At 45.4% G+C, this 12,609-nt stretch overlaps 1 protein-coding gene across 4 annotated transcripts in view; it reads right to left on the reverse strand.

Annotated features, from left to right (window-relative positions):
• The window catches only part of SLC25A25 (solute carrier family 25 member 25), a 42,267-nt gene that overhangs the window by 14,804 nt on the left and 14,854 nt on the right, over positions 1-12,609 (reverse strand). Inside the window, exon 1 of one of the 4 annotated variants that reach the window (XM_019475873.2) lies at positions 3,620-4,320. The exons of 2 other annotated variants lie outside the window; for them this stretch is intronic. In XM_019475873.2, the coding sequence (XP_019331418.1) occupies positions 3,620-3,844 (225 nt within the window). In that variant the 5' untranslated portion in view covers positions 3,845-4,320. Of the gene's footprint in view, positions 1-3,619; positions 4,321-12,609 lie in introns of those variants that run through there. One more of the 4 variants, XM_019475872.2, reaches the window with a different exon arrangement.

The following is a 12,609-nucleotide window of genomic DNA, read 5'->3' on the forward strand; positions in this document are numbered from 1 at the left end:
CATTTCTGGAAAGAAAGTCCCACGCCCCTACGTCACAGAAGAAAAGACACGAAAGACATTTTTGAAGAGGGTATTAGCTGCACGGCAATGAGCTAAGAAAAGCAGCCAGAGCGCAGCTGACTTCCACAGTTGCACGTGCTATTAGAGATAAGCATGCAGACATCAAGTGTCAGGATTTTGTTTCAAGGGACCTTTGAAATCTTGGCATAAGTAAGCAAATTGCTCTCTACAGCATCCGAGACCTGAATTACTTGGGAAACAACCAATTTCTACACAATTATAACAACGGGCTTTTTGAAGCTGCAGCATGACTGCCTGCCCCAGTCTGCATCCTTCTGCAGTGTGCAAGGCCAAGTTGCACAGTCATACAGATGAGATGAGACACCCAAATGCAGAGGGCCCTAGAAGTGAAAAGCTGCACCACATGCCAACCTCACCATCAGAGTCTCCTGCTGCTTGCCTGTCAAATGCCAGGTAGAACCTGGACACTGACAGTTACCCATTCCTGTGACCTTTCGTTACTAATCCCCCCCAGTTACTTCTCCTAAGAGTCATTGGACAGATTCATAGTTACATTCCTCTCTTTTGATAAACTTCCTGCAACTTCTACCAAGAAAACTACAAGTTTACTCCTAAGGGCATTCAAAAAAATGCAGCAGGTACCTTGAGCACTGTAAGAATTTGTTCTGTTCTTGGCTGCACCACCTGGCCATATGCAAGTTAGCTACTGCTGTGCACAGCCTGCCTACAAGGACCGTTTTTGGTAGACAAACCCAAGACCACAAGACCCATCTCTGCCAATTGCAAAAATGTCTTATCCCAGCAGTTCTCAAAGCCTCTCCCTCTTCAGGGTATCCTAAGCTAAAATGAATGCACCTGCTTTAATGCCATCCATGTTATGGTTTCATTTTTTCTCCCTTTCTCTTGGTGAAGACTTTGCATCAAGGAGTAAACCTCCTCCTCATGGCTGCTTTAACCTTAATCCTTCCAGGTCTCTTTGGTTCTAGTTTCCTGAGCATCTGCTTCCTCTCCAGTTTTACCACCATCCCTTCATCAGATCATGGTTGAAGTTGCAGCAAAACCACATCCACCCAAGAAAATGAAGCAGTTCACAAGGTAGTTGTACAGATTTGCATCTAGTTTGTTACAGGCTTTGAAAAAAAAGTGATGGCCTGGGAAACCATGACCAGCTGGAAAACTAACATACTAGTTCACTGTGATGGAAACCGCTTGGTGGGCTATTACTTGTGCATGGAGGAATCTGAGAACTACTATGGGCTCAGAGTAAGGCATTGCCTATTCATTTGTGGTTTTTTTTCCATTTCTGGAAGCTGGCTTATAACTGATTGTACAATCCTAACAGGTGATGAATGGAGGGTGAACAGCGATCCAAAGCAGGAGATAGAGTTAATCATTTGTTAGCAACAAACCGAGCTGACCCAAAGCACAGTTGCTAGTCATGGAAATGGGGAAAGGGCCACTCCAGAAGAACAGCAACATCTCACCTGAAGGTAGTGCCAGGAAAGCTGACCTCTCCCACTGACAACACACACAGATCAGAATGACACGTCCTGGCGGTGGCGTCACTATCACATATTTTCTGCGCACACACGATAAGCATGCCAGCACATCACATGTGCACTGAGATTTTTTCACATGTGCAGTTGTAAGCCAACCCAACACATAAGCAAAGCCAGGCCAACTGCAAGCTGAGGTCTGTAGAGTCTCGGCTCTGGAACCCGATTCATCAGATTTGTCTGGACAACTGAAGCCATCACAGCAATTGGGTCATAGCTGTTAATCTTCACATATGTATAGCAATTGAGTACTGTAGCTGGAGGAGTTGAGACTCACCCAAGGTCATAGCCATTCAGCGACAGAAGCAGGAACAACACGCCCCTCTTCTCCCATACTCTGAAAACTGACAACAGTGATCCCCTCTATGACAGCAGAGGAAAATTAGAATTCCCATCTGGATGCTGTGCTGGACTCCTTCACTACCCCTCGCTCCTGCAGATTTTGAGGTGTAGTCAATTCCTTCTCCACTAACCGATTTTAGCGTCCTATGCAGGGAACGGACTCTGGTTATGGATATCATACAGGAAAGGAATAGGACAGATATCAGCTTCTCCCCACACTAGGAATGACACCCGGCTGGAGAACAGACTGATTTTTCTCAGTGGCTGTCCCCCTCCTCCTCCAAGAAGTTACACTTGAGATCTTTAATCCCAGGCTCCGCTCATTACTTCCTTCACCTCCTCTTTAAGCTTCTCTTCACCGTCATTTCCATACTCAACCCCTCTTCCGCTCTCAGTGGGCATATACGGCTCTCGTCACAAAGGGCATGGAGAACCCATCACAGAAGCAGAGTCCCTGCCATGCTCTTAAGACTCCGACAGGGAATATAACATCCTCTTATATCACCTTGCTTATTTCCATCCAAAGCCAGAAGCCGCAAGGATTTTAATTTGCATGCACCACATGGGACGAGCAGACTAGAGCTGTCTGATAAAGCAGCTTACAGCCTTTATACCTTGCAGGGAACCAGGTTAGGCAGCTTGAGGGTCAAATATCACTACTCCCCCTGCAGCCCAGTCAACTCTCCCAACATACTTCCTTTCTCTTGCCCCCATAAACTTGGGGAGGTGGTACCAGCCAAACTCCCTCTCCCCACTCTCCAGATCGCTCCATTTACAACAAACAGAAACTGCAGCCTTATGGCTCATTCCTTCTCATCCCCACGCTGACTTCCACAACATGGAGTCTCTCTCCCCCTCTTTAAAATGTTAATAGAATTAAGAGAACTGAGATTGTACCCAGCTGTTACTGTAACACTACCCCAGGCTGCGGCACCCCAAGCAGCCGGTTACACAGCTTTTGTCTGTCCACCCCAGACAAAAGGCTCATGGCTTGATCTCCAGCTATTAGACCTGCCCACCATCCCTCCCCACCTCCTCCCTAACCACCAGCACAAGAAGTTTCTATCTCCATTCTCATTTTAGTATCTTTTCTCTGTTCTCTCTGGAAAACTACTGACTTCCCAGAGGCAAATCTCTCTGGCTTCTAGCAGACTTGAGTTCTTTGCAGCATTCAGGTAACACTGTCAACATCTAGCCCATTCAAAAAGCAGAATTATCTTGTATTTACAGAGCACTCATTCCTCATATCCATGCTACAAAAGTATCTTCACAATATCCAAGATACGCCATGTACCCCATTAACTAGTCACCATCACAAAGGCACATGCAACTCTAGTAGCTGATATTACTGCTCCTTGTCTTCTCAGACTAGACCTCCCCTTCCAGTCGCCAAGGGACTCTAGAGTCCCCAGTATCCCACCTTGCCCTCAAAGCAGCAGCATCCTTAGTGAAGTCACCTTTTTAAACATTTTGGGGGAAAGCGACAGGAGAACACCTCTCCTACAAAGTCCTCCCCAGCCCCCCTCTGCACAACCACACATCTAGAGAGCCCACACCCAGGATCCCTTTCTTCCTTCCTGGCAGCTCTCATTCTACCTCCCCTTGCACATCCCCTCCCCACCTCCCTTTGTTCAGGTAGGCAGACTACTGAGCTTCCCAAAACAAGCCAACCCTCGGCAAGGCCCTCAAAATCCCATTACCTGTGGAAAATGCTCTGCGGGTCCAACCACCAGCAAGATAGTTGGTCTCCTTTCAGCAGAATCAGTTCCTCTGTCCTGTGACTTCCCCAACAGCTTTGGGCCCTTGTCCCCTGGGTCTGGAACTGGGGGCATCTCTTTGGCCTTATCCTCTTTTCCTTCTGTAGGACCTTGGCACGTAGCCCTGAGAAAAAGGCTAGACAGAAAGTGCCAGAGGATCTGCAGCATCACTGCTTGAGTGAGAGTCCCAGGCAGGGAAATCCTGCACAATCAGTGGCTGCCGGCTGCCAAAGATGTGACTGTACTACCAAGCACCCCAAAATGGGAATCTGCACAGCAGCCAGAAAGAGGTTCAACCCAGTAACTCCAATGGCTCAGATTTTTAACAGGCTACTCCTAGAGCCACTTCCTGCCTTTTGAAACTGCTGCTACTGCAGTCGTGCCTGGCCTGACAAGCAGTTCATTGTACAAAAGCATCAGAGATCTTGTGGAACAGGATAGAAAGCACAGGATCTCTATCATGGAGGAAACGATGCTGAGCTGAAGAGGAAGCTTGTAGAGAAAAGCCCAGATGCTGAACTTAACAGGAAAGCTAAAATAGACCCATTCACTCTGGGAAGCAGCACAGAGCTACCAATTAATCTGCTCTCCCTGGCTCATCTAACAGCACATCAAACAAGCAGAAACCCTGAGCATCCAGCCTGCATTCTCACTGCAGCAGTGCCCAGCCAATCACCTCTCCCGACACTAACATGTTCATTATTCAAACCAGCAATCTTCGCCCAATCAGGACAGTGTGCAACCGGCTGATTTCTTACATGCAGCCAGGCGGTCCTGCAGAGAAGCACTAACTGCAACCGCTAGGATGAAAGTCTGAGGCTCCCTTAGGCAGGTACTAGTGATGAAACACCTTGTACAAGAAGCGTTCTCTCCGAGCTTCCAAACAGCACCCTGACACAGCTTCTTTATAATATAAAAGCCCCAAATAATCACACACTGCACTGATCAAACTCAGCTACGGTGGAGTCTCTTTGTTGGAGAGCAGATGGTGTCTCATTCGCTAACAGCCCGCTGCCCTCACCCATAACTAAGCCGACCTCTAGTTGTGTGCCCTTCCCTTGAGTCTATTATAGATAGCCACTATGCTAGCAGTTTTGTTTTGCATTTCACTGGTGCTATTTGGCAGTTAACGCCATAATAACGCAGCATGTTTGACAGCTTTCATAACTACTCCTCTATAGGGAATCTAATATACTCTAAATAAACTACATCCTACTAGTCAGATCCAGGCACGGTTCTCTGAAGCCTCTGCATGCTCCTACCCGACAGGATGCAGTCTAGGGGACACAACAGAAGACAGAGAGCAAGGACTCCCGATTTCTGTCCAAAACTGCAACTATCTCTAGACGTAGCCCTAGACAAGAAACCAGACTACCTTGTGCCTCACAGTTTCCCAATATAAAACAAGGACAACACCCATCTTTGTAAAAGTGCTTTAACTTCTCCAGATGCTCATACTTTGTACTGCTATAGTAAATGTGTAAATGATATCCACCAACTACAGGTCCCAGCACGCCATATAGCACTTGGCGTAACTGGCCTGACCACGCTAGATAACTTGTTACAGTTTTCCATTTTATGGATATTAAATGCTGCTCTCTGGATCCCAGCAAAGCAGTAATGTAGCCCTCTTGTGCGATGCTTTAGAGCTCTTACTATAACAAGTGCAGCAGCAGTCTCTATCAAGCAAAATATTATTACTTTGATTCTGGACATTTTGTAATAGAGAAATTTTTTAACTAAGCAAAATATAAGACCAGCAGGAATCCATGGACATGGTCATGGATATCAGGCAAAAGTCATGCTGGAAAACATGGAAGAATAAAATTAGAAGCTTTCTTCTCCCTCCTTATGCACAGACACCACAGGCACAGGAAGGAGGAAAAGTTAAATACTGTATGGAGTTGACTTCTCAGTAAGGGTGATCTATTTTTAGGTTTTTAGCCCATTATGACTACTAGAACAAAAGGGTTACAGGAAATTATACAATTCTGCAGATGTTACCAGTGAAAATAGCAACAAGAGGTGCCAGAGTAATTATAAGCTTTAAGTAGCAACTCATTTTGCAAGCAAGCTTTTGAGTTGCGTGTGAAACATTACACCTCAATGGACTTACTAACATTAGCAAGTCAATGAACCCTTAAGCAATATTTCAAATCTTAAAGAATCATGCACAGAGTGAGACAAGGTTGCCTGGGGTCAGTCTTCTCCAAAAAGAAGAAAAAAAAATCTATTAAGGCTTCACATTGCCAATGTGTCTACTGAGTTTCAAGCTACAGAATGCTGATCTTATGCTTCAATATTACACCCCCTTCCCAAGTGAGTATTTTACTGCTGCTACACTAGGAGTCCCCAAAAAGAGAACTTAAAACATAAAGAAGTAATATCAAGTACGAAAATGCAGGAAAACCCCTTCCTACCAGTTAAGAGTGCACAAGATAATTCTGCTTTAAAAAGTCTACTTAGACACCCAGCTTCTGGTTTAAAAAAAAAGTGTGTGGGGAGGGAGGAGGGGCAGAAACAGGGAGCGTCTTTGTAATGCCTTGCCACTAGTCTGAAGAATTTTGCCAGGGCAATACGCACAATGACTATAAACATAAGCTGGAAAAAAAAAACAAACCCCAAACTATTCCCATTTTAAATCCCTTAGATTCAAGTGTTTCCATCCTCACTCAGCTAAAACAGCAACTTAGTTTTTTGTGAACAAACCTGGTTGTCTAAACTAGATTTCTTGCAAGCCAGTCTTCCATTCACTAAGCCTGAGAGTGAAGCTGCAAAGGCAGCATGCACACAGGTGCAACAATACCTGACCTGTCCCCAGTGGACTTCTAATTACCATCTGTTCTCCCTGCCTGCTCAGGCAGCTGAAGTACATTTCCATACCTTCTCTGCTGAACTAACCTACTGTTAAGATTATATATATATATATATTTTTTTTTTTTTTTTACATAGACCAGATCATCCTGTTAGCACAGAACTGAAGAGACCAGTAATTCACAAATAGAAACCCGTGCAGGGGATGATATTATGCCCAGGTGCAATTAAAGCAGAAATCCAGCCAAGCCCTCTGGGTTTTGTCCCCTAAGCTGAGCCTCAAAGGAATTCTTCCACTGTAACTCCTGTTTTTCAGTCCACGTATAAGAAAGCTGTGCACTCCTCACCTTGCAAGCCTGTAAAAGAAAGTTACAAAATACAAAGCCAGTTAATGGTTGGATGCGTAAAGGGAGCTCTGCTAGACCTAAGGTATCGGCTAACAAAATTTGGGTTTTCTATAAAATACCATCTAGCAGAGGCACCAAAAAACAAGACTGCTCAAAACCAACTGAGTAAATAGAGATGCAACAAACACATCTGGTACCAACCAGAGATCAGACCCCCATACACTGAAACGATGAACAACAGCACAATTCAGTGCCATCTGCTTTGTAGTTGAGAACTAGATGATCCATATAGCAGCGGTCCCAAATTGAAGGCCCTGAAGATGGTCTCTTGAAAATAAGCTGGTCTCATGTTAGCTCTTTTTATTTCCAGTCCAGGCTCTCCAAGGAAGGGAAACACCTAGAGCAGTGGTTCCCAATCTGTGCTACAGGTACCACCAGTGGTATGCAGACAACCTGTCAGTGGTACACACTAACAGATTTATTGTAATTACTTTATATGACAAAAAATTGCTGGTGATACTTAAGGTTGAACTGACCTACAGCAACCTTAAGACCACTGGACATGGTACAGTGGCTAGGGTGACCATCTGGGGTTACAGCTCCAGTGTCTGAAACTAAACCATATAGCCAAAAATGGGACTGGAATATCCAGACAGAAGACAAGAGAGTGAGGCAGTCTCACCAAGTAGAGAGAAAGGAGAACATATGGGAGGGGGAAGATGAAAGAAAGAAAAAAGGACAATTGAGTTGTTTTAATTACTTCCCAAAAGCTAAATATAGAACAGCTTTTCCATGACACTTTCGTATAAAAATGATGGTGTCAGCTGCCATGGGGAAGTTCTGTGATTAGGAAATAAGAAGGATGGTGAGAAAAAAGGACCACATGCTCTCTCTGCTCATTCAGAAGGTGGCCCATGTCATATTGAACCTGGCAACTTCTATGACCTGCTGTTTCCAACACCAGAATGTCAAACTTGTCTCCTTCCTTTTCTGCCTACATGATCCTGAAGTGAAATTCAGAGTTTTAGAATCATAGAAAATTAGGGTTGAAAGGGACCTCAGAAGGTCATCTACTCCAACCCCCTGCTCCAAATAGGACCAGCCCCAATTAGATCATCCCAGCCAAGGCTGCATCTAGCCAGGTCATAAAAACCTCCAAGGATAGAGATTTCACAACCTCTCTATGTAACCTGCTCCAGTGCTTTACTACCCTCCTACTAAGAAAGTTTTTCCTAATATCTAACATGAACTTTCCTTACTGCCACTTGAGACCATTGCTCCTTGTTCTGGTATCTGCCACCAGTGAGAACAGTCCAGCTCCATCCTCTTTGGAAACATCCTTCAGGGAGTTGAAGACTGCTATTAAATCCCCTCTCAATCTTCTCTTCTCCAGACTAAATAAGCCCAGGTCCCTCAGCCTCTGTTCAGAAATCATGTGCCCCAGCTCCCCCATCATTTTTGTTGCACTCTGCTGGATTCACTCCAATTTTCCACAGCCTTTCCTTAGTGCGGGGCCCAAAACTGGACACAGGACTCCAGATGTGGCCTCAACTGTGCTGAATAGAGGGGAATAATCACTTCCCTTGACCTACTAGTAACACTCCTACCAATGTCACCAAGAAGCTAATGGCATCCTGGGCTACAAGGGCACACTACTGGCTCATATTCAACTTATTGTCCACTATATCCCTCAGGGCCTTTTCTGCAGAGCTGCTGCCCAGCCAGTCAGCCCCCAGCCTGAACCTATGCATGGGACTATTGCATCCTAAGTGCAGGACTTTGCATTTGTCCTTACTGAACCGCATGAGATTTCTTTTGGTCCAATCCTCCAATTTGTCTAGGTCTCTCACAATCCTAACCCTACCATCCAGCAGATTCATAGATTCATAGATGTTAGGGTCGGAAGGGACCTCAATAGATCATCAAGTCCGACCCCCTGCATAGGCAGGAAAGAGTGCTGGGTCTAGATGACCCCAGCTAGATGCCTATCTAACCTCCTCTTGAAGACCCCCAGGGTAGAGGAGAGCACCACCTCCCTTGGGAGCCCGTTCCAGACCCTGGCCACTCGAACTGTGAAGAAGTTCTTCCTAATGTCCAGTCTAAATCTGCTCTCTGCTAGCTTGTGGCCATTATTTCTTGGAACCCCCGGGGCGCCTTGGTGAATAAATACTCACCAATACCCTTCTGTGCCCCTGTGATGAACTTATAGGCAGCCACAAGGTCACCTCTCAACCTTCTCTTGCGGAGGCTGAAAAGATCCAGTTTCTCTAGTCTCTCCTCGTAGGGCTTGGTCTGCAGGCCCTTAACCATACAAGTGGCCCTTCTCTGGACCCTCTCCAGGTTATCCGCAACCCTCTTGAATTGCGGCGCCCAGAATTGCACGCAGTACTCCAACTGCGGTCTGACCAGCACCCGATAGAGGGGAAGTATCACCTCCTTGGACCTATTTGTCATGCATCTGCTGATGCACAATAAAGTGCCATTGGCTTTTCTGATGGCTTCGTCACACTGCCAACTCACGTTCATCTTGGAGTCCACTAGGACTCCAAGATCCCTTTCCACTTCCGTGCCACCCAGCAGGTCATTCCCTAGGCTGTAGGTGTGCTGGACATTTTTCTTCCCTAGGTGCAGCACTTTGCATTTCTCCTTGTTGAACTGCATTCTGTTGTTTTCTTCCCACTTGTCCAACCTGTCCAGATCTGCTTGCAGCTGTTCCCTGCCCTCCAGCGTGTCTACATCTCCCCATAGCTTTGTGTCATCTGCAAACTTGGACATGTGTGGGGTGGAAAATTTTCTAGTGCTGTATTCTCCATGGGAAATTTTCCATTTCTAAAAATTTTTTGTTTCATAAAATTAATTAGTAACAATGAATGGATGCCAATAGCCGTGATGACAGACAATGCCAACTACCGTGCAAAAGAAAAAACTCTGGAGCAAAGACATCATTTGGTGGGCAGCAGAGAATAGGTCTCCTCTCATGCTGGAAAGGATACTGTAACACCTGACTGCTGTCCAGGATTGCTCTAAGGATCCTAAGCATTCCCCAACAGCAGCTTCTTGTGAACCAAACTGGAAGGTTTTCAGCTCAATCAAGACAAAAGAGGAATAAACTAACAAATGAACGCACTGCTAAGCTTGTTTCCATTTCTCAAAATCTCTTGCTTCTGGAGAATCAGTCAGAAGCACAATTAGTGAAGAAGATGCAGTGTGATGATAAATTGTCCTTGCCCATAGACTCATTGGTAAAACCATCCTTTAGTGAAAGAGAATGTGGTTCAAGTAGTTCTGAATCAATTTGCCTCAATCTGACTCTGAAATGAAACTAAGTAGTGGTGCAAGTGATTCTATAGATGGTGACAGTGAAACTGGAGGTGTAGCAATGACCTTATTGGAAGAGAGTTAAACTCTGTTGAAGTAGATGAGTGGACAACCATGGCATGGCATGCACAGTTCTTTGGGTGTGCTAAAATGAGTGCGTCATGTTTTCAGTGCCTTCTTTTTTCTCCTTAAATTTAAACAATGTAAGGGAAGTAACATACTATTATGTATTGCCTTTACATTTTTACAGGTACGCCAATAAAAATAATTGCTTTCCACATCAAGCTTTGAATTTGTTTGAATACAACATTTAAACCACATGAAGTGTGTGCATTTATTTTTTTTTCCTAATCAAATATTTCAGTTCAAATACTTCTGGCTACTGGGACACAAAATTAATATGGGGATACTATATTTAGTAAACAAAACTAAAAAAAAGTCAAACACGCTAAATCAGATCATGCTCTGTTTAGGGCATTGGAAAATTTTCCAGAAAACCCACATCTCTGCCATCCAGCATATCTACTCCTCCCCACAACTTGGTGTCATCAGCAAACTTGCTGAGGGTGCACCCCATGCCACCTTCCAGGTCACTATGAAGATACTGAACAAAACCTGGCCCAGGACTGACCCCTGGGGCACTCCAGTTGATATCGGCTGACAACTAGACATCCAGCCATTGACGACTTCCCTCTAAGCCCGATGATCCAGCCAGTTTTCTATCCACCTTACAGTCCATTCATTCAACCCATACTTGCTTAGCCTGCCTGCAAGAATGTTGTGGGAGACCATATCGAAAGCCTTGCTCAAGTCAAGGTATTCCGCATCCACAGAGCCAGTCATCTCATTATAGAAGGCAATCAGGTTGGTCAGGCATGACCTGCCCTTGGTAAATCCATGCTGGCTGTTCCTAATCACCTCCTCCTCCTAGTGCTTAGGAATGGATTCCTTGAGGGCCTGCTCCATGATTTTTTCAGGAACTGAGGAAAAATCTGTAGTTTCCTGGATCCTCCTTTTCCCCTTTCATAAATATGGGCATTATATTTGCCCTTTTCCAATTGTCCAGGACTTCTCCTGATCACCATGAGTTTTCAAAGATGATGGCCAGTGGCTCTGCAATCACACTGGCCAATTTCCTCAGCACCCTCAGGTGCATCTGTCTGGCCCCAGGGGCTTTTCTAAATAGCCCTTAACCTGTTTTTTTTGCTACAGTTGGCTGCTCTCCTCCTCCCCAAACTATGCTGCCAGGTGCAGTAGTCTGGGAGCTGACATTGCCTGTGAACACTGAGGTGAAAAAAGCATTGAGCACTTCAGCCTTTTTTGTATCTTCTGTCACTCGGTAACCTCCCCCACTCAATAAGAACTAACACTTTCCCTGATCCTCCCTTGTTACTAACACACTTGTAGAAACTCTTCTTCTTACTCTTCATGTCCTTTGCTAGCTGCAACTCCAATTGTGCTTTGGCATTCCTGACTTCATCCCTCCATGTCCAAGCAATACTACTCCTATATTCTTCCCTAATTGTTTGTCCAAGCTTTCACTTACAAGCTTCCTTTTGCTGATTTATCTCACTGAAGAGTTCCCTGCTAAGCCATACTGGTCTTCTGCCATACTTGCTAGTCTTCTTGCACTCTCAGTAAGGCTTCTTTAAAGTACATCCTTCTCTCCTGGACTCCTCTTCCCCTCAGACTGGCTTCCCAGAGAATCCTGCCCATGAGTTCCCCAAGAGTTGAAGTCTGCTTTTCTGAAGTCCTGGGTCCTTAGTCTGATGCTCTCCTTTCTTCCTTTTGTCAGGATCCTGAACTCAATCTTGTGGTCACTGCTGTTCAAGTTGCCATCCACTTCTGCATTTCCCACCAGTTCATCCCTGTTTGTGAGCAGCAGGTCAAGAAGAGCCTTCCCAACACTTGCACCAGGAAGTTGTCCCCAACACTCTCCCCAAACTTCCTGGGTTGCCTGAGCACTGCTGTATTGTTCTCCCAGCAGATACCAGGATGATTGAAGGCCCCTATGTGATGGGGGGGGGGCGCCCTCACAGGCGCAACTGTGATTGGGAAACTGTGATTTGTAAACCTTTTTATTTCTTAGGATGGTTTTAAGGAAGTTTTTCCAACACTTAAGTTTGCAACAAGAAGTAGAATCTGCTTGTCGCAGCTGACCAATGCTGCAAAAAAGAGGCCCGGGGGGGAAGCAAAAAAAGGAAGAAAAAGAAGAGAGGGCTGCTTCAGATCTGCTGATTGGATTTCCTGTCCCGGCATCTTTCGCCTCCCCTGACTCCAAGAGGGAGGAACAGCAGCAGCCGATGCAGCCATCTCCAGTTCCTCAAGTGACCCCACAGGAATGAGCAATGACTCATCTGGTTTCAAAGCTTTCCTCAGCACACCCAGCCAACGAGAATATAAGTGCTGGCTGCAGACAAGCAACCCTGTACATTAGCCCTTCATGTTCCAGTG

This window comes from Alligator mississippiensis, chromosome 12 (genome assembly GCF_030867095.1).
Source record: "Alligator mississippiensis isolate rAllMis1 chromosome 12, rAllMis1, whole genome shotgun sequence".
Classification (NCBI taxonomy): Eukaryota; Metazoa; Chordata; order Crocodylia; family Alligatoridae; genus Alligator; species Alligator mississippiensis.